This window comes from Dioscorea cayenensis, unplaced genomic scaffold (genome assembly GCF_009730915.1).
Source record: "Dioscorea cayenensis subsp. rotundata cultivar TDr96_F1 unplaced genomic scaffold, TDr96_F1_v2_PseudoChromosome.rev07_lg8_w22 25.fasta BLBR01001573.1, whole genome shotgun sequence".
Taxonomy (NCBI): domain Eukaryota; kingdom Viridiplantae; phylum Streptophyta; class Magnoliopsida; order Dioscoreales; family Dioscoreaceae; genus Dioscorea; species Dioscorea cayenensis.
Genome location: NW_024087964.1, coordinates 177,610 through 199,863, shown reverse-complemented (window position 1 = coordinate 199,863; position 22,254 = coordinate 177,610). Strand labels below are relative to the sequence as shown.

Genomic DNA, 22,254 nt, shown 5'->3' with positions numbered 1-22,254 from the left:
AAAACATGATTTCATATGATACGGAAGATCTTCATAGCTCAAAGCAAGTATTTCTTGGCATTGTCTTCCTTCTCGCCCAATCCATCGTCTCCAACACTCTTCGCCACACAACAGTGTGTTTTGTCTTTTTATAGATAGGGAGACCTCCAAGAACAACTAAAGCCAGAGGTAGGCCACCGCATTTGTGCATGAGACGAAGGCCGATATCAAGCAATTCATTGGTGAAATTTGCCTCAACATCTTCATGAGGAAAGGCCTTCTTGAGAAGAAGCTTCATACTCTCATCATCAATCAAAAGCGGAAGTTGGTACGGAGTGCTTCTTGGATCTGCTCCCTTTGCAACATTAAGAAACCGAGTGGTGATCAAGACCCTACTTCCATTGTTCACATCCAGAAAACTTCTTTGCATCTGATTCCATACATCCTCTAGCCAAATATCATCCAATACAATAAGAAACCTTCCTGTTCTTAGTGAGTCATTAAGCATGTCTATCAAATCATTTTCTGTCATTTTCTCCAACTTCTCCTTTTCAATCTTCCGAACTTCTTCAAGCATCTTTCTGAGAAGCCCTATTAAACTATTTTCTTGAGAGACTGTTACCCAAATGCGCTTGTGGAAATGATTGTTAACAGCATTATCACAGTAGAGTTTCCGTGCAAGGGTGGTTTTGCCAAGACCACCAATGCCAAATATGCTAATGACACAAAGCCTTTGTTGTTGTTGATCCATTAGTCGTCCCAGTAGGATCTTGTGATCATTAAAAAGCCTGATTACATCAGCATCATCAGAATATTGATATGAGAAATGGCTTCTCCTTATTATGGATATTAAGTTGGAAGCATCTCCATACTGACTCAAGTTTTGAATCCCATAAGCTTCTCTGCTTGCCTTGATCTCATTAAGCCTTTCTTTTATCTTACCAATCTCCACACCAACATTATGCCTTGCTATCAACGCGCTTGGTTTAAACCTATTAAAAAAAGAGTTAAATCAAAAATAGGAAATTATGGTTCATGTGGAAGTGGAGCCATGGATGGAGAAATTCTTAAGAGGAAAGGATAAAAAATAAAAATAATAATAAATTCAAATATTCAAACTAGGTTATATATATATATATAACATTCCTCAATGATAATATTACGTAATATTACTTTATATATAAATATATAAAGCATTCTTTATTGAAAATAATAGGATGAGTTGTTTCTATTTTATATTTTAAATTTTAAATTTGATAATTTTGAATAATCATCTCCATTTATCTCAATTACTTGTGATTTATTCTTTTACGATAATGACAAGTGTCGTTAAGGGATTAACAAATCCAAATGTGCACCAGTTACGATGACTTAATGATCACCCCACGATAGTAAATTGCTACCATACAACCCTAAAAGGAAAAAAAATAAAATTTCTTCCACTAGGAACCCACTGAAAATGCATAAATAGTACTTATACAATATATAAAAATGGAGTTTCAACTTCACACCTACCCATACATTGGCTACGTACCTAACCCGCTGTTTTCTAGTTTTTTTTTAATATAAACCTAACCCCTTGTACTAAGCAAATATTGGATAGTGATAAAATTTCTAAAAATCTTTCCTCTCTCGATATATATATATATATTATTAAATTGTTTTCAATCAATTTAGTCCTACTCTATATTTTAAAATTGATTGAGGTGTTTTTCTTTATTGTTTACATGAATTAAAAAAAAAATTATCAACCGCCTTTTTTGTCTACTTCAAAGGAATCCCCCATGTGATGCATTTGTTTCATAGAAAATCTGAAATCGAATTTTAAACTTTGTTCATAGAAAATTCAAAATTAAACCCCAAAACTCATACAAGTTGAAGATATAATTGTTTCTTTTACTTACTTTAATGGGAAAAAAAGTATTTTGTTCTTACCTGTATTTGATGTGACTCAGCCAACCATTGGACTGATGATTCACCTTAATGAGGAAAGTATCAATGGCGTCTTCAGCTAGGTAAGCAACTTGTATTACTTCATTCACCCAGTTCTTCACCCTTTCATCTCTCTTTCCTTTTGCATCAGCGTCCTTGAGAAAGCATTTAATCCAACGGAGCTCTCTTTCCATCCACTCCACCTCATCACGCAATCCATACAACAACCAGAATTCTTGAGACAAGAGCCCGGCAAGCCTGGTTACCACCTGTGAAACAGCGGATTCAGCCATCTCCCTCTCACACTCTCCACTGCTCTCTCACACTGTCCCTCTCTTGATTCACTGATTGCAAGAGATGAAAATCAATTTTTTCTTTCCATTAATTCGAAGATAGTACATTTGATGACTGCTTCAAATCAACGCAGAATATTGAAAAGCAGGAAGGAATAAAGGAGTGCTTTGATCATGGATGATTTCTTTATTCATCCAAGCAAGTCACATTGAAAATCAGACATATATCAACCGAGCAAGCACCAACCAAAGCTATTAGGATTTCATTTAAAACTGATTGACGATAAGTATAATGTTATACATAGAAGCATAAAATCAGGCCATTGAATCCCTCCTTCCTCATAACATGATTAAAATAGGGCACAATTGTCAAGATAACAATCCCACATGAATTACTATAAAGTGAATATGAACCTATTGATGAAAAAAAGGAAAAATATAACACAACATAAACAATAAACAACTAGCACACCTCAAAGTACAGGTTTTTGCAAGCGGCCACTCAGGTAAAACTTTTCCCAAGTCAACACATCCCAAGCTAAATCTTGCATGCTCACCACACCATATTTGATCTTCTGTTTAACACACAAAAAGCATATGAATTTAGTATATACATCATAAAATTTAATCTTACAACAAGAAAAAACCAAACAAGCAAACCAACTAGGACTAAATAAGACCTTGCCCCTCCATTCCACAAATGGATTGAAGTACACACCCACACCAATCCCATTCGAAATCCGAGCGATCTAAACACATAAAAAAAAGCAGGGGCAAACCTAGATTGAGATGATGGATCAATTGTAGTAGAGCTCGAGGCCGATGCCGTCGTGAATCTCGTAGTCCTTGAGAGTGATATGGTCCTTGTAGATGTTGTACCACTTCTGGATGCGGATCTTGTCGTCCCTCGTTCCCGTTTGGGCGGCCATCAGCTTCTTCAGTTTCTTCAAGAATGAGATGCAAGATAAGGGCAAAGTTGAAATCGGAGGCATGAATCGAGGTGTACCTCCAGTGATGGCGATTTTGGAGAGGAGTTTGGCGAAGTCGTTCTGCGGAGCTCGGCGTTCTCTTCGCGAATGGCTTCGAGCTTGTCGGTGATGGGAAGCTCAAGGGATCGGTGATGGGATTGGGAAGCATCGATCGAGAAGAATCCCGTGAGGGATGCCGTCGTCAGCGCCGGCCGTGGCTTCACCAGTGGCGGAACCAAGGGGGGGCGAGCGGGGGCTTCAGCCCCCCCTTGGCTCCGGAAAAGCTGTTGTGAGGTTGGCTTTGGTTGGAGCTTGCCCTAGAGGGAAGGCCCCCCCTCGATCTCAAGGAATTATAGACTTATAGTTCAGCCCCTTGGGCCATGGACCATGGTTGATGGTTGTGAATCTCCATCGAGTCACCAATCGCTGACGGGTGATGGCGGGCGGGACGCCAGACGCTGATGGGCAAAGGACTCGCCTCAGCCAGTGTGCAAGGCTTTTGAGAAGACTGTATACCCTGTTGAACAGTTGACTGCTAATAACAAGGCCTATCACAGGGCTTGCTTCAAATCAGATGTCATCACTGCAAAGGCACCCTTAAGGTTTACCCTTTTTCTGTTTCTCTTTATCATGTATTTTGATTTATCTTTTCTTTTATGTGTTTTTTTCAGTTGTTCTGATTGTTTAGTTTTGTGTTCTCTGTTTGTTGCTGGTGATGTATTGATTCTGCTTGATGCAAGGATATTTATATATAGGTTGTTTTTTTAATGGGGGTTTTGATGACTTTTATTTTTCTTTTCCTTTGATGTCATGTAATCCATTTGGGTTTTCATATGTTCCATTAGTTGTTGGTGATGGATCATTTGGTATATTGTTTTTATGGATTTTTTTTTTAAAGTGGATCATGTTATCCACATAGTTTTTAATTTTATTTTTTTTATGCTGTCGGTGATGGATTGATTGTGGTGGTTCTGTGTTCCTGTTCTTATTCTACAATTAATGTTTTTGTGCTTTTCTTTTAAAATTTTCTTTGTTTTAATGAATCTATTCCTATATTGCTTTGATGAACATCCTCTTGATGATTCTATTATTATTATTATTATTTTTTGATGAACATCCTCTTCTCAAGTGTTTTTTTGTTTCTTCTACAATTGAGATTTAGATGATACTTTTACCTTCGCGTCTGGATCATTCTATTTGTTTTACAAGAAACATCCCATTTGTGATTAACGGTGTTTTTTGTTTTTTGTTTTTTTTTTGTTTTTTGATATTTTTTACTTAGCTTTCAACAACCATGGATCTTTGTTTACTGTTCGGTTATTGTATTGTCCCAATGTTTTATTTCCTAATTATACTGTTAAACTTTTCTCCTTTTCTTACTTAATGTGATAAATTATCAGAAAAGGCTTTTTTGTGTATTAACAACTAAATTTTCAGGTTTATATGAAACCTCTCATGCTTTCAGTATTTTCTGAAATTAATCACACTGATTCTACAACTGAACAATTGAATTCGATTCACTATCTACAATAATTAAAAATTTATGCCTGCATAAAAAAGTTTTTCTGATGATTTATACGAAAGAACAACATTGTATTTTAGACTCTAGTCCATGTTACTTTCATTTTACTTTTTCTAACAAATGTAATAATGTTTGCTTGTAATTCAATTACTGCAGTTCAACAACTACAGCTTGTTTGAAGGTGTTTTGTACTGCAAACCCCACTATGATCAACTTTTTAAAATGACGGAAAGTTTGGATAAAAGTTTTGAAGGTTAGTGAAAATTATCATGGCCATTATTCGACAAATTTCAATATTATTGTGCTAACAAAATCTCGTATTCTGCTTTTTGGTGCACCAAGGGCCAAACTTGAGTGAGCTAATGGCCATGTGGTATGTAACTGTAGCATGAAATTCATTGATTTTTTTTTCATTTCATTATTTTTATTAGCTCATCTCATGATTGCGAACCTTTTATGTTAAACAGGTTTATGCCTATTGTATGTTTTTTTCCTAATTATGTATTCAAAGTGTGGTTGTTTTAATAAAAAAAATTATTATCTCAATATTTATATCTCAGACAAATGCTTATTTAGATATATTTTTTACATATATATTTTGAATTAGCCCCCTCTACTAGTAAATCCTGGTTCCGCCACTGGGCTTCACCGGCAACGGTGCCGCCAAAGGAGGCGCTGAGGGAGAGATCGCTGGGGTTGGAGCACAAAGGCGGCAGGGTTTGGTTGGGGCTCAAGCGAATGATGTATTATCTTTGTTCATTTTTTTTTAATTATTTTATTTTAATTATTTTTTTATTATTATAACAAAATTACTCTTTAGTCCCTCTTCTGGAAAACTTTCCAGAACTACTACTATTTTTTTCTCTATTTAATAAATTAATCAATTTATCAAACTAGAGGAACAGCCTGGGCTAGAGAAATAAGTCAAAAGTATTGCCAAATTGGGTGATGAGGGAAACATGGCAAGGTTTGTGATCCTCTAACTTGCCTTCTATCTCAGCCCAATCAGGTAGAGAAGCACGGTATGTGTTTTTTTTAATTTTATTTTATTTATCATTAGTGTTTGTATTATGGATGGTTGATCAATAGCAATGTACATTGTAGACAATTCCAATCTAAGCAAGATGCAATTCAACCCTTTAATCGAAATTGATAATTTTCTTTTACAAGTTATGAGGATGCGCCTATTATAGCTAATTTGATGTGCATGTTCAAACTATGTTTAACAAACCAATCAGCAACAAAACAATCACATATTAAACAAAACAATCACATATTAAACAAAACAATCTATATCAATGTCACAATGTACTCAATTTTCATCTAAATAGAATGTATTGTGACATATATAGTTTCATCTTTTCAATCAAAACAATCAGTTAACTAGAAGTAGACTTTCAAACCATTAGCAACAAAACAATCACATTTTGAGCAAAATTATCAAACATCAGCCGCATTGTACTCAATTGATAATTTTCATCAAAACATTCACATTATACGTGCTCTTGATCTCCAATTAGTGCAGCCAATGCCAAATTCATTTATTTGGCATGAATTTTCTATTTCCTGATTATAATAATTGCATTAATTGCATTAATTCCATTGAATATACTAAATACAAAAAAAATTATGATAAGAAGCAACAAACTTTAAATTTCATTGATTATATGAAATTTACAAAAGCAACAATCTATTCTTCATAACTGTTGTACATATTAAACAAAACGATAATGGGTTGAACTTGGTTCTTTACATAGTATTTAAGAAGTTTGAAATAAAATAAACCCTACTATAGAAAAACCAACCCTAGACAACTGTTTTGTTACTTCAGAGTTAAGGATTAGTTACAGCAACAATCATGCTTTGTATATTAAGAATTCTCGAGCTTCAAATGTTGTCCTGGACTACTGACTTGGTTCTTTATTTGGCTATTTTTTAAAATATTACAAATTTTTTTTAATTACCAAATTAAGCAAGCTTTAAAAAAATCCATTTTTAGGCAAAACAGTAATAAAGGTACTGTTTTGCATGGCATTAGAGGAAAACGGTAATATGCTTACCGTTTTCAGTGATCAATGCTTTGCACTGAAAATGATAAGCACCTTACTGTTTTTAGCTTTTTTTTATTATTTTTTTATTTATTTTTTTATACAATATGGCATGGAAAAAAAAAATAAACAAGAAACTTAAACAGAGAATAAGAAGAAAGAAAGAAAGAAGAAGAAGAAGAATAAGGAGAAGGAGAAGGAGAAGAAGAATACCAAATTGTAAATGGACTTTGTCCATGAAATCAGAAAGAATACGCTTATGTGCTTGAATTGCTACAAAAGCCACACTACTTGAAACAACAACCACTGCCATTACTCCTTTGCAGTCCAAACTCTCCAATTAATCCCTCCCAAACTTCTTCTCTTTCAATTTATACTCTTATCTGATAGGATCGGATGAAGTATCAATTGATTTACTCACACTCACTGAATTGTAAAACACTCACAATAAGAAAAAGAACTGATGAGATTGTAAACTGGAAATCAACTCATACTTCATTCATTGATAAACTGGATATTTAAACAAACACTTGATGTGCATGCCAGTCAAGCATCATGTACAGTTCATACAACCATATCTTCTAAACACTTAATACAAACATACACTGGTATTAGAGTAAAAGCATAATAAAAAGTAATACAAAACATTAGGAACAAGTCAAATATAACAAAGATAACAAAGTAGAACAAGATAAACAACACCAACAACTACAAGGGATAACTAACTGGCCTTTAACACTCACCATTCTTCAAAGGTTAAGTTTTGCACATGTTGAATCTTGTACTAATCTTCCCCTGCTTCCCTCTGCAACCTGAGCATGAGCTCTTGGGACAAGTCAAAAACCTCCAATTTTTGAAGGCTCATCACATGTTGCAAATCTGGAAACACTTTTAGCTTATTGCATGAACTTAATTCTAGGAAAGCAAGCTTGGGCATTGCACCTCTCTCTATCCTCCACTCCTCAAGATTGAGCATTCCGTCTTTAAACGACCGCCTGGCAATGACCAGACTTTTCAAACTAGGGAATCCACCAGTAGAGCATATTATGGTTTCCCCAAGATACACATTTCCAAAGAATTTGAGAGTAACAAGGTATTGTAACCTCTCCAATTTGGGCATTGGGTCTTGCTCCAATCTAGAATTCATCAGCTCAAGCTTGGTGAGACAAGTTGGGAATTCAGATACGGCGTCCCCCTTTGCCCAAAATCCAAATAACGTCAATGAGAGGAGATGGTTGTGAAATGGAAAGTCCTTGGTGTTGATCCCTATAGGGAAATCTTTTGCGGCACATATACACAAGCTGATAAGATGGTCTAGTTCACTAAGCAGATGGGTTAGCATTGTTCCCCGGTGTTCCTTATCAATGAACACTTTCAACTTCCTAAGGTTGGGAAACCTCCAGTTTATTGTTTTATAGGATCCGAATTCTACATTCTCAAGTGTGAGGAGATTTTTTAGCTCAAGACTTTGTGGTGGTTTGGCCCACCCGACTTGTACATGTTTTAGTGTCTTTATCTTCCATAGTGTGATTGATATCGCTGTTCCTTGCCTTAGAATAACAGTTTCTAAGGATTTAAAGTTTCCTACCGACGATGGTAGGCATGAAACATGCCCCATCCTTAAATAACGTAAATGGATCATGAGCTCGATCTTTTTTGGTAATCTTTGTACAAAAGTTAACTCAGTCAAATCAAGCACCCTTAGAAGCTCAAATCTAAATATTGGAGAATCAATTGGAGGATAATGTAGACCAAATGCCATCAAAGTCCTGAGTCCATGTATTGTAGAGACTCTAGAGATTTCATTGATCTTGGTGTCATCGACGTTGTGGAAAGCTACACGGCGAGACGACGCCAAATAAGTTGGTTGATCATTTTCATTAGAGCAAACTGTGAGGAAGAAGTCTTTCTTTGCTGCAGATCTTGCAAAATCCAGTAGTAGATCATGGACGCCACATTTCTTCACACTCCCATCGTTTTTCCTCATATTTACATGAATCAAGCTCCTCTGAATCAACTCCTCTAAAATAGCTTCCCCTGTATCCTCCATGGTCTTTCTTTCTTCCTGTGGTATGAAGCCTTCTGCAATCCATTGCCAGATTAACTCATTGCCAGAGATCTCATAATCCTCAGGGTAAGCGCCCAAATAAAAAAAACATGATTTCATATGATACGGAAGATCTTCATAGCTCAACTCAAGTATTTCTTGGCATTGTCTTCCTTCTGCCGCCCAATCCATCGTCTCCAACACTCTTCGCCACACAACAGGTGTTTTGTCTTTTATAGATAGGAGTCCTCCAAGAACAACTAAAGCCAGAGGTAGGCCACCGCATTTGTGCATGAGACGAAGGCCGATATCAAGCAATTCATTGGTGCAATTTGCCTCAGCATCTTCATAAGGAAAGGCCTTCTTGAGAAGAAGCTTCATGCTCTCATCATCATTCAAAAGCTGAAGTTGGTATGGAGTGCTTCTTGGATCTGCTCGCTTTGCAACGTTGAGAAACCGAGTGGTGATCAAGACCCTGCTCCCATTGCTCACATCTGGAAAACTTCTTTGCATCTAATTCCATACATCCTCTCGCCAAATATCATCCAATACAATGAGAAACTTTTGTGTTTTCAGTGATTTATTGAGTTCCTCTATCAATTCATCTTCTGTCATATCCTCCAACTTCTTCTTTTCAATCTCTCGAACTTCTTCAAGCATTTTTCTGAGAAGCCCCATTAAACTATTTTCTTGAGAGACTGTTACCCAAACGCGCTTGTCGAAATAATTGCTAACAGCATTGTCACGGTAGAGTTTCCGTGCAAGGGTTGTTTTGCCAAGTCCACCAATGCCAACTATGCTAATGGCACAAAGTCTTTGCTGTTGGTGATCCATCAACCGTTCAAGTAGGATCTTCTGATCATTAAAGAGACCAACTACATCAGCATCATCAGAACATTGATATGAGAAATGCCGTCTTCTTATTGGTATTAAGTTCAAAGCATCTCCTTCTTCGCCTAAGTTTTGAATGCCGTACATCTCTCTGCTGGCCTTGATCTCATTAAGGCGTTCTTTTACTTCGCCAATCTTCACACCAACATGATGCCTTGCTACCAGTGTGCTTGGTTTACATCTATGTTTTTTTAAAAAAATATATATATATATTAAATTAAAAATAGAATATTATAATTAGTATGTAGGCAAACCGCTATACAGTTATGTTAAGATATTAATTCTATGTCTATCTACTGTACATGCTCCTAACATTGCTTGTTCGCTTTATAAACAGAGCCATGAATGGAGAAACACAGGAGAAAGAAGGAAAAATTGAACTAAAATAATATATAAACTAAATTACATAAACCCTACTCAATCATAATACTACCTAATACACAAATGCATTACTGAACACTAACATTAACAAATTAAATATATCTAAATATTTTATAAATATATATATATAGATATATATATATAAAACCACTCACCTCAGCTGTTGTGGGAAGGAGTTCTCCCTTTGATCTCTCACTTAAGAAGGAAGGTAGTTACGATTCTTATATTGCAAAAGTGATTACAAGCAATATATATACTCACACAAAATAGTTTTTTTTTTTAATTATAAGATATTATTTTTGCTTTATTTTAAACTTAAAAATTAATATTTTTTAATCATCTATTCATCATTTTCATCTATGGTGTCAGTGACAAAATTTTCTAAAATCTTTCTAATATTCTATATGCTTTTTCTTGTGCATTTTCCCCACCTATCTTCCAACACTATTATAATGATTTTGATCATTATCTTCTTTCTTACCTGTTGATGCAACTTAGACAACCTTTTGACTGATGAACCTTGATGAGGAAAGTATCAATGGCATCTTCGGCTAGATAAGCAACTTGTATAATTTCATTCACCCAGTTCTTCACCCTTTCATCTCTCTTTCCTTTTGCATCAGCGTCTTTGAGAAAGCATTTCATCCTACGGAGCTCTCTTTCCATCCACTCAACCTCATCATGCACTCCATACAACAACAAGAACTCTTGTGACAGGAGCCCTGAAAGCCTGGTTGCCACCTGTGAAACAACGGATTCAGCCATCTCTCTCTCTCTCTCTCTCAGAGTCCCTCTCTTGATTGACTGATTGCAAGAGATGAAGGCAAGTTTTTCTTTGCACTAATTTGAGGAGGAATACATTTGATGAATGGCTTCTAGTTGCAAGGCAGAATATTGAAAAGCAGGAGGGAATGAAGAGGGTGCCTTGATCATGGGTGATTTCATTTATCAAAGCACTTTTATTATTCTTTAGTAAGGAAGAATAAAGAGAGTGATTTGGACCCCTCAAGAATTCTAGTTTTATGAGATGCAGATGAGAAAACTGAAACTTTATTCTTTGCCTTCCATTGGAGTAGGAATATATGTGATGCTACTTAACTGTAGAAAAGAAAGTGCTTAATTTCTTCGGGTAAATATTACTGTTGATCACCAAATTATAGCCAATTATCAGTTTGGGTACCACATTTTAATTTGTATCAAAATGGTCCCCCCATTTTCATTTTGTTTCAAAAAGATGGTACCCAAAGGATTCCTGTGAATTTATTCTGACGTGGACGCCGGCAATCCAACGTGGCTGCCGGATTTCCACGTCACATGTCCAGTGGCATGTCCACGTGGATTATAATGCCACATGTGCCATCTTAACACCACGTCAGCCACCACGTCAGCCCCTTCTTCTTCTTCTTTCTTCTTTCTTCTTTCTTCTTTCTTCTTTTCATCTCTCAAATCCGAGATTCCTGAGACTTCTTCTCCTTCTTCTTTCTCATTTTCATCTATCACGTTCTGAGAATCCAAATCCTTCTTCTCCTTCTTCTTCCTCACATTCGAGAATCTTGATAATCCAGAGCATGTTGAACTGTGAGTGCTCTATGAGGGTGTGATCCCGAGTATGAAAGCAACTGATTTGTGATACTCCAGAGCTTGTATTCAAAGATTGGTTTTTCATTAGGTTTCAGATTTATGTATTCATAGCTTGCTTTGATTCAGTGGGAGTTAGGCGCAAATAATCACAAATCAAAGTAATGAAGATGTCTCAACATCATTTATATATCTTGTTTTTGCATTTACTTTTGCTCATTGTGTCTATTTTTTTCTGTAAAATTACTTCAATGTAGTTGATATCCTTTTAGCACGATTAACGATCTAATAATATCCTAATTATTTGTGTGACATTTGTTTTTCAGTGAGAATGTTGTGAAGTTGTTACAGAGACATTAAAATTTATATTAATGTCTTCATATAAACCTTAGTAACTACTGAAATTTAAGAGCACAAAATAAAAAACCTGCAGAAAATAATCTATACAAATATACATAAGAACACTAACTGTATCTATTATTGAGTAATTGTTGATTGAAAATTAATAGCACCTGGTGTTGATAAAAAACAACAAAAGAAATTTATCTGTATATATATACACAAATACCACAAAGCAATGCAATGTACAAGTAGTAGTTTAAAAGATTTCCATCCCATTGAATACTGTGAATTCATTGTTCAGATCAGAATTTACAAAAGATCTACAATAAGTTTGTCCTTATAATTTAGCCATTTATACAAAATTAGCCATAGTCAGACCAAAACATGGCTATACAAAACAATAAGCACATAAGCTAGTTTTTATGTATCTAAAAAAAGAAAATACAACAATTTTCATTGGTTCTTTCCATATGAAGAACCAGGTGAAACCCATATTTTTTTTCTTCTTTGCACCAATTTCTTCCCTGCTCCTATCTTCAACAGACTTGTTCTTCATTTGTGACCGCAAGGAAGGTATCCTTAAATTTGGAGGGGGCCTCTTTGTTGAGGTTGTGTCTCTTGCATCATGTACATCTTTGCTCCTATTTTCATTGAGTTTATCCTTTTTTCCACCTCTAGTGTCTAATTTTGTCCTCTTTACCTTAGTCTGGATTTCAGGTGCTAAACCAGGAAAAGCTTGCACAGAGATATTAACCATCTGCAGTAGTTAAAAAAATACATGGTTCAGTTCAAGTAATGAGTGTGCATTGTTCTGTTTCTTATACTATACATACCTGTGACACTGATTCTGAAACATTACTCTCAGCTACAGGTTCCTCATTTCCAATCTTCTTGCTTAGAAGATCAACCTGCAGCATAATTTTAAATATAAATAGCACAAGCAACAATAATAGCCATTAACATTTGCTTCTCAGAAGAGGTTGAGGTTGTAATTAAAAAAAAAAGAAAGAAAGACAGTAATCATACATATGCAAAATGTTCACCAAGAACCTGAGGGTCAATTGCTTCCATTGGGCAATTTGTGTCATCCTAACATAGACAGTAAAAGCAACAAAGTTTTGTTCAGATTAGTAATTATTCTAAAATGATCCTATACTTAATCAATGGATAAAACTTACATCATTAACATTTGCTTCTCCAACTATTTGTTCAACCTCCTGTGTAGTTTCCATTCTATTGTTTCCCTGAAAATTAATAGAAATACAAATTGTCAATATACAAAACATTCACTAGATATAACAGAGACAAAGGAACCAATGTGGGCATACCTGCAACCCATGATATCTCTTGTTATGGCCTTGGACACCACAGATGCTGCATTTTTTTTGTGCACCCTTTCTGCTTACCCTTCCATTGCAGAATCCAACATTTTCATCACCTGCTTCTTTCCTCCTTAACATGGGCTTCCTACCTCTCTTCTTGTTTGCTAGCTCAGGTGGAATCATTGGGTTTTCAGCACTTTTAGGCCAACAAACACTATCTTGGGTTGGATTTAGGAGGTGATTGTATGTTTGCAAGAATGTTGTGACCTTATAGCAATCGTCTACTATTAAGAAAGTAAGCAATTTCATTGAATACAATTGCTTAACAATGTTAATAAAATACACATGGAAAAATTAAGAATATCATTCAATTCCAAGGAAACCTCTTCTTATTCGGGATGGCCAAACAAAGATAAACCAAACATTAAGCAAGTAGCAAACAACAACATTCTGTGCAAGTTTTTATTTGAATTAGATAGGAATCTCTTTTTTCCATAGAGTGGTGACCAAAATTCTATAAGGGCATGGTGGCTTGAATTTGGAATTTAGATTAGTGGGTTTGTTGTAGTAATCTAAAGGAAAATATTTAGTAACTAACAGGACAGAGGTAACAAACAAATCAAAGCTATCAATAACCAAGATTAGTGGGTTCCTTGAATATATATATATATATATATATATATATATATATATATATATGACTACAAGCCAACTATGATAGTAACAAACAAAACTAAAGAAATCTAAATGAGGGAAAAACAAATAACAACATACACAATCAAAGCTAATCAATAAATTAATAACCAATGTGATAAAAAAAAAATCTAGACATAAACACACAATAGGAATCTCTTTTTTCCATAGAGTGGTGACCAAAATTCTATAAGGGCATGGTGGCTTGAATTTGGAATTTAGATTAGTGGGTTTGTTGTAGTAATCTAAAGGAAAATATTTAGTAACTAACAGGACAGAGGTAACAAACAAATCAAAGCTATCAATAACCAAGATTAGTGGGTTCCTTGAATATATATATATATATATATATATATGAAACAAGACTACAAGCCAATTATGATAGTAACAAACAAAACTAAAGAAATATAAATGAGGGAAAAACAAATAACAACATACACAATCAAAGCTAATCAATAAATTAATAACCAATGTGATAAAAAAAAAATCTAGACATAAACACACAATAATACATGAATAAGAAAAGGTAAAAGAAAAAGAGACCTAGGTGTTCAGCATAACCCCTCTTCTTCAAACCCTAAATCAAATCAATATATTGCGACCTTGTTTTATAAACCCAAATATACAAATAAAAACCTTAAATCAAAACAAAATAACGCAGGCTTCTTTTATAAACCCAAATATACAAATAAAACCCTAACTTTGAGCATAAGTCAAACACTACTTACTATATGTTGGGGCTTTCTTCTCAGGGATCCTGATCTCCCAGTCTGGAGCCATAGGGCTTTCTTCCTCCCTATCTATCTTCCCCGGTAGTCGAATGCGATTTCCTTCCTTCCAGCATACACCCGCTCTTGACAGAATGATCACTCACATTTTAGTACCTTCCTCTCCTTCTTTGATCTTTCAATGGACTTGCTTTATATTCTCATAATTCTTGAACGTGATAGATGAAAATGAGAAAGAAGAAGAAGGAGAAGAAGTCTCAGGATTCTCGGATTTGAGAGATGAAAAGAAGAAAGAAGAAAGAAGAAGAAGAGAAGAAGAAGAAGGGGCTGACGTGGTGTTAAGATGGCACATGTGGCATTATAATCCACGTGGACATGCCACTGGACATGTGACGTGGAAATCCGGCAGCCACGTTGGATTGCCGGCGTCCACGTCAGAATAAATTCACCGGAATCCTTTGGGTACCATCTTTTTGAAACAAAATGAAAATGGGGGGACCATTTTGATACAAATTAAAATGTGGTACCCAAACTGATAATTGGCTATAATTTGGTGATCAACAGTAATATTTACTCAATTTCTTCTAATTGAGAGGAGAACAAAAGAGTGAAATAATAAATTCTTTTAATCCTCGACCTTTCGTATAGAAGTCAAATATCTTAACAGCTCGACTATTGTTCAACTTTTTACTAGAAACACATAAACACTTATATGTATATAGTTAAACTGGTAAAGCTGCCAAATCACTTATATTTTTTACTAAAGCAACAAGCACCGCCCACAAGCGATTGGCAAGTACTGTGGTGCACCAATTATGTGGCTTAATACTCCTCTATGGATTTATTAAATTGGTTAAATGTCATATGAGGCTATTAGAGGTGTCAAGCTTACAAAATTTTAGTTTTGTTTTTTATAATTTTTCACAGAATTAAATAACACATTTTATTTGTTTTTTACTAGTTCCATAAAAGGATTTTTTTTTTTTATTAGTTTGAAAAGAGGATATGGAAAACATGCTTACATACATGCCCACAAACAATATTTCCAAGCATACATGTGATTTGATTTTTGTTTTTTTAATAAAGTGGATAAGTCATATATTTTTATTTAAATGAGAAAAGGAAAGTAAAGAGGGCCCAAAACAAACTGGACAAAGAGCAAAATACTAACAAGAGGTCTAATAAACATGACGATACATAAGTTCCACTAGATGTGAAGAGACATAGAAGAAATAGACCAACAATAGATCTTATAGATAGGTAAATGCCCTAGAGAAAAGATAAGAGACATTATCTTCTTCCTTGGCAAAGCCAAAAAAATAGATACTGAGCATTTTTTTTTTATTAGGGAAAAAGCTCTGAGAGCTATTTTATTAATAGTAAAAAAACTATTTACAAATAGTTAGATTACAAACCAAAACACTAAATAAAAAAGGAAAAATTACTGTTTACCTTTCAAGAATTTCAAAACTTCCCAAACAGTCCCTGTGAGTTTTGAATACCTCAGGCAGCTTTTCCTTTATTGTTTCATTTCCTTTTTGCCCCATGCATTATGAAATTCCATCATTACCCTTAAACTTTTTTGCATACATTTTTTCATTCTTTTTGCATTCCTTTTTGCATGTACTCATTTCTTAAATAAAGAACTCATTTCTTAAACAGAAGCCTCATTTTTTTAAACAGAAAACTCATTTTTTGAACAGAAACATTGATATTTAAATAGAAAAATCAATATTTACGTGACAAATTAATCCTGGGTATAAAAATCAATTAATATTGGCCACTCGTACATATTTAAATAAAAACAACGATATTTAAGCACTTTTTTAAACGTAAACGCAATATATTAAACAGAAACATTGATAGTTAAACAACGACAACCAAGCATAAAGAAGATCGTTCTTTATTATATGGAGATAATAATATTTACATTAAAAATTTAATAAGTTTGTGAAAAAGAATTTCGGTTAGCATGATTACATTATAACTACAAACAAACTTATAACTACAAACAAAAGAATTTAGGTTATCATGAAGAGTAATGCATGTACTCATTTTTTAAATAGAGAGCTTATTTTTTAAACAGAGAGCTCATTTCTTTAAACAGAAACCTTATTTCTTAAACAGAAAACTCATTTCTTAAACAAAAAAACTCATTTCTTAAATAGAAAACTTATTTCTTAAACAAAAAACTCATTTCTTAAACAAAAACCTCATTTTTTTAAACAGAAAACTCATTTTTTAAACAGAAACATTGATATTTAAACAAAAAAAACCAATATTTACGTGACAAATTAATCCTGGTTATAAAAACCAATTAATCTTGGCCACTCATACATATTTAAATAGAAACAATGATATTTAAGCACTTTTTTAAACGTAAACGCAATATATTAAACAAAAACATCGATAGTTAAATAAAAACAAACAAGCATAAAGATGGTCGTTCTTTATTATATGGAGATAACGATATTTACATTAAAAATTTAATAAATTTGTGGGAAAAAATTTAGGTTAGCATGATTACATTATAACTACAAACAAAAGAATTTAGGCTAGCATGAAGAGTAATGCATGTACTCATTTCTTAAACAGAAAACTAATTTTTTAAACAGAACCTCATATTTTAAATAGAAACCTTATATTTTAAACAGAAGCCTCATGTTTTAAATAGAAACTCATTGCACCCAAAGGCATTATAGTCAAACCTTGTCACACTTGCCACAACTTCCCACACAAGGAACAATTTCGTCAAAAAAATTTCAAATTAACTCTATCAATCACTGTTAGATGCTTGGGGGGTTTAAAAAATCATTGTATTCAAAAGGAATGGGTTTTTATGGATATTCAAATTTAGGGGGAGAATATGTGCATATTGCAAACTTTGGGGGTGTTTTTAGCAATTTCCACAATAAAAAATACAAAAGCAGAAGAACAGAAAACCAAAAGCAACAAGACACAAATAAAAGACCAATTAACTAACAAAACCATTGGATATGAGATCCTTCATCAACCATTTAGGTAGTTCCCTTCCTCTGTGAAATAGGGAAACTTCATGGTGTTGGAGACCATATAAAGCTAGAGCATAAGGGACCCTGTTCCAACTCAGTGGAATAGAATGGAGAGAAGATGAACCCATTTCAGCAAGAAGATTTTTAATGATTAGAATCTGCTGAGCAAGCCTCCAGTCTTCTAATGTGGTCTCTAGTTGGATTGCCTTGCCGAGCTCTGCGCTTGATGACAAAATTGTCTTGACATTGCTATTCAAACTCTAGTTATGGATAGCCTGCAAAGCAAACATATAGCAAAGACTGCAGCCTCATTATGAGTGATCGCAGGACAGCCACAACAGCTAGAGCATATCATGTTGGATTTAAAATCAGAGACAATAAAGCCAATTCTCGCGTTGGATAATTCTACATTATAGGCATAAGCTATCATTAGAATAGGACCATCAGCATGAGTGAAATTATTCATGATGAGATTGTTTCTCAAATGAAGAGAAGAGACAAAGAGATACTCCCTGACGTGATCATTAAGCCTTTAAGATTGCTCCCATGAGACGCCAAAAATTCCATGCTACTCTTTACCACCCTGACAGAGTCTTCAAAGCCAAAAATTCATGCATTTCATTTTAGCCATATATCCTGGGTGATCACTCTGAATAGAATGTCCCATGCATTCCTATATATGAGGAACAGAGGTTAAGTCTCCACGAATCTAGAGGTCACTAAAGAAATAAGATAACATGCTGGACCTAATATACTGTGACAATGGATTCAAATGCATATGGAAAATGTGTATATAAGGAAGTGGTGGTCAATTATTTTAATGTATGAGTGACATAACAAACCGTTAGCATGTGAAAGTCTATTTAACCGCAAATGATGAGATTTTCAAGTGTGAGAATCTTTCCTAGGCCTTCCCGTTAAAAACTTTAATCCTATAGGTAGGGGCCCTTCCAAATGAGCAAGGCAACTAGACAATGTTGTCCGCCATCGATCATTGATGAAACTGTATATGGATTTGACTGTAAAAATACCATTAGGATAAAGATTCACTGTTTGTAATTAGCATGAATAGAAGATGGCACCATGATCCTTAGATGTAATTCTTGGAGGAGTGAATAGGAGTAGAAAGCACAAGTTAGAAAAAGGGAAAAAAAAATCCTTGACGATGCTCATATCATATAATTGGAAGTTAATGAATGCCTCAAGCCAAAGATCCTTAGTGCCCATCTATTGAAGTAATACTCAAACCAAAATAGAGTAGAGGTTCCAACCTTAATTACAGGAGTAATGCAAGCCCTAAATGCAAGGATCGAGGTAACATATAGAATCCCCTATTTAAAAAAAAGATGTTTTTCTGGAAAATCTAAGGAATAGGTTCCAATCATGTCTATTGTGTAGATTGTTAGAATGTATACCTTAAGTTCCACACAATTCATACTTAACATGATCTTCCACCATCATTTACTAAGAAAGGCATTGTTGATCTTCTAGCATAGGATACTCTACCCACCTTGATCTTGGGACTTTTATAAATGCATCCAAGTGATGAGCCAGCATTTGGGTTTATTAATGTCTTGCCCACACTAAAAAAGGTTTTGATCAATTGATTTGACTACCAAGTTGGCAGCTTAAAGATAGAAATCCAGTGGAAGGAAATAGCATAAAGAACCAAAAGTGATGAGGGTGAGTTTGCCACGAGATAAAAGTTTAGACTTCCACGAGGAAAACCTATCTCTAATCGCCGAGATCGGTTTCTCCCAATCCTAATGCAAGGGTATCTCTCTGAATTAGGAACTTAGAGATAAGAAGAAGAAGACCCGTTGAGCAATTAAGTGTCTTAAGCAAGTAGGATCCTACATCATAGCCAAATGTTAAGGAATAAAAACTAGTTTTTCGGGAGTTAATAGACAGGCTCAAGATGTCCTCAAACAGGAGAAGAATTAGCTTGATAGTCCTAAGATCTTCACCACCCTAGCTATCATGACTATTAAGTCATTTGTATATTGTAGGTGGTACATTTTCTAGAAACTCCCAAGCAAAACCGTGTAAAGGATCCCAGAGGAGTTAGTTTCACTAGTGGCCACAAATATTTTTTTGTAACGTTGTGGCCACAAAACTATTCTCCAGTTGCACTGATGACTACAAATGTTTTTTTTTTGTAACGTTGTGGCCACAAATATTTCATCATTATAACGCTGTGGCCACAAAAGCTTCTTACATGGATCTTGTATTTTGTGGCCACGCCATCAACTTCACCGGAAATAGCCCCCAAACAAGCCATTGTGGTCATCAGTGCAACCGGAGAATAGTTTTGTGGCCACAACGTTATAAAAAAAACATTTGTGGCCACAACATTATAATGATAAAACATTTATGGTCACCAATGAAACTTACCCGATCCCAGAGTTAATAAATATATATACAATATCATGCTAAGGCCATCAATAGCTACCAAAACAAACAATAGGGAAAGCAGAGGACCTCCCTATCTTACGCTGCATTAGGACTTGACATAATGAGGATGGAGGATTTAGAAGTGCTTATGATGTTCTAGATCCATCCCATAAAACGAGCCACAAACCCTCACGCAATGAGTAGATCAAGTAAGAAATCCCAATCCACTATGCCAAACATTTAGCAAAATCTACTTTGATAATGCATTAAAAGAACCTATGCTTGTGTAGGTCAAAGATTAGTTCCTCCATTATGGCAATGTTGTCCATTACGCATTGACCTTTAATAAAGGCGGTTTATGAATGATTGACCAAGTAGTCCATTACTTTGCTAAGCCGAGTTGAAAATACCTTAGAAATGGTTTTGAGAGATACACTTATTAAACTAGTTAGGCAAAAGTATGAAGTTTGTGTAATTGTATCAACCTTTGGAATAAGTGTAATGCTCACCCATTTAATTACTTCCATGTTGGTGGTATCATTATAGAAATCCTCACAACGTTGAGAATATTGTTACACACTATAGACTAGTACTTTTGGAAGAAGAAGATTGGGAAGCCATCATGCCTAGGTGCTTTGCTAGCTCGTAACTTAAACATTGCAACTTTAATTTTCTTCCAAGGTGAAAAGGACCTCCAAAAGTTTATACCAATTAAATTTGAAACAAATTTAAAACTTCGCACCGAACTGTGATAGGAAGAGTTACATGAACACCACTCCTACCTCCTCATCACCAACAAGTCTAGTATTGCCATGCTATACACTAGGGATATGGTTAAGGTTCTTGCGGCCATTGGCAACATCATGGAGAAATTTCGTATTTGCATCACTTCCTTTAAGCTAGGCAATCACATGTCATTTGATTTTTATTAAGAGTAAAGAAACAAAAAAACCTTATAAAAAATTATTATTAAAAAAAAATTCAAACCTCTCTTATAGGTTCAAGGAGAACATAATTCGTTACACAATCTGGCATGAATATGTTGTTATAAATGAAAACAAAATACACTGATAATGGTCTCTTGGAATGCATAAATCTTGATCCAAATAACACAACAAAAAGAACAAAACTAACAGTTCTTTGACAGATTCAATAGAATAAAACAAACTTATCTAACCTAGAAGAAAACTAAATGTAAAAAGAGAAAAAGCAGCATATTTTTTCAAATTTGAAATTTCATGTGCACCAAAAGGTCATTTAGGTTCCGTTTAAATACAAAACAATTAGATAGAATGGTACTTACAGCGGACAGTAGGTCCCCAATAATCTAAGAGTAGCGAATGCAAAAATATAAGTAGATTTTTTTATCACTCCAGAAAACAAAACCATGTGAAAACTGCCGGAATTGACAGACCGTTCAACATTTTTTCTCACCATCACCATCTTCATCGCTTTCCAAGCCCTGCCAGGAACATAAAAAGAACTTTCAGGAATTCACATCAGCAATTCCTACTTACAATCTGAGCGTTCACAATCACATTAGTGGTCACTAGTCAAGTATCTGAGCAAAACATTATATCTTCTCGATAAGATAATCTGCTTATAGAATAAACTTAGTAGGTCCTTTTGATTTGTAATGCTGCACTGGTAACTGGTAACTAGACCTCATTTTAAGGATTTGATTCCACAAAACCAATCTCCTACGAGTTGAAGCCTTGCATTGGGCAAGGATTATTACAATAAGAATTTTAGAATTCAGAAAATAAGATCATCAAGATACATCCGGAATGTTCTCAACAAAAGAATTCAGACATACATACATATATATATATATATATATATATATTTGAAAAAGGTGAATGAGGTTATGATGTTATGATAAAGGTAAGAGGAATAAGGTTCTAATCAGGCCAACAAAGAACAAACGCTTGACTAATTAGTGATATTACATTGCTTAGGATATCTCCTCCCTTCAATCATTAGTGCAAAGCCTTCCAAATGAGAAATATTCGGAGACAGGTGGTCAGTGATTGAATCTTTTAATAGTTTTCATTGACAAGATAGGAAATGGCAGTAGAAAGGTGACAATAAATCTAACTTAACCCTGTCATTGCAGTGCTAGCTT

The 22,254-nt window shown here is 34.6% G+C and overlaps 1 protein-coding gene and 1 pseudogene across 1 annotated transcript; both read right to left on the bottom strand.

Moving 5' to 3' along the window:
- Positions 1-31: 31 nt before the first annotated feature.
- On the bottom strand, positions 32-3,961 carry LOC120256714 (putative disease resistance protein At1g50180). The gene is made up of 5 exons (XM_039264395.1): positions 3,211-3,961; positions 2,984-3,148; positions 2,677-2,779; positions 1,915-2,255; positions 32-971 (listed from the first exon to the last, which is right to left on the bottom strand). Exons 4-5 carry the CDS (start codon positions 2,202-2,204, stop codon positions 32-34), a joined length of 1,230 nt encoding a protein of 409 aa, XP_039120329.1. The 5' UTR covers positions 2,205-2,255; positions 2,677-2,779; positions 2,984-3,148; positions 3,211-3,961.
- A 3,274-nt stretch (positions 3,962-7,235) lies between these two features.
- Positions 7,236-10,955, bottom strand: LOC120256704 (annotated as a pseudogene).
- Positions 10,956-22,254: the final 11,299 nt, after the last annotated feature.

Coding starts and splice junctions, on each gene's coding strand:
- LOC120256714 (XM_039264395.1), bottom strand. CDS start 2,204: ATGGCTGAATCCGCTGTTTCACAGGTGGTAACCAGGCTTGCCGGGCTC. Junction 972..1,914: donor CTGAGTCACATCAAATACAG/GTAAGAACAAAA, acceptor TTTTTTTAATAG/GTTTAAACCAAGCGCGTTGA.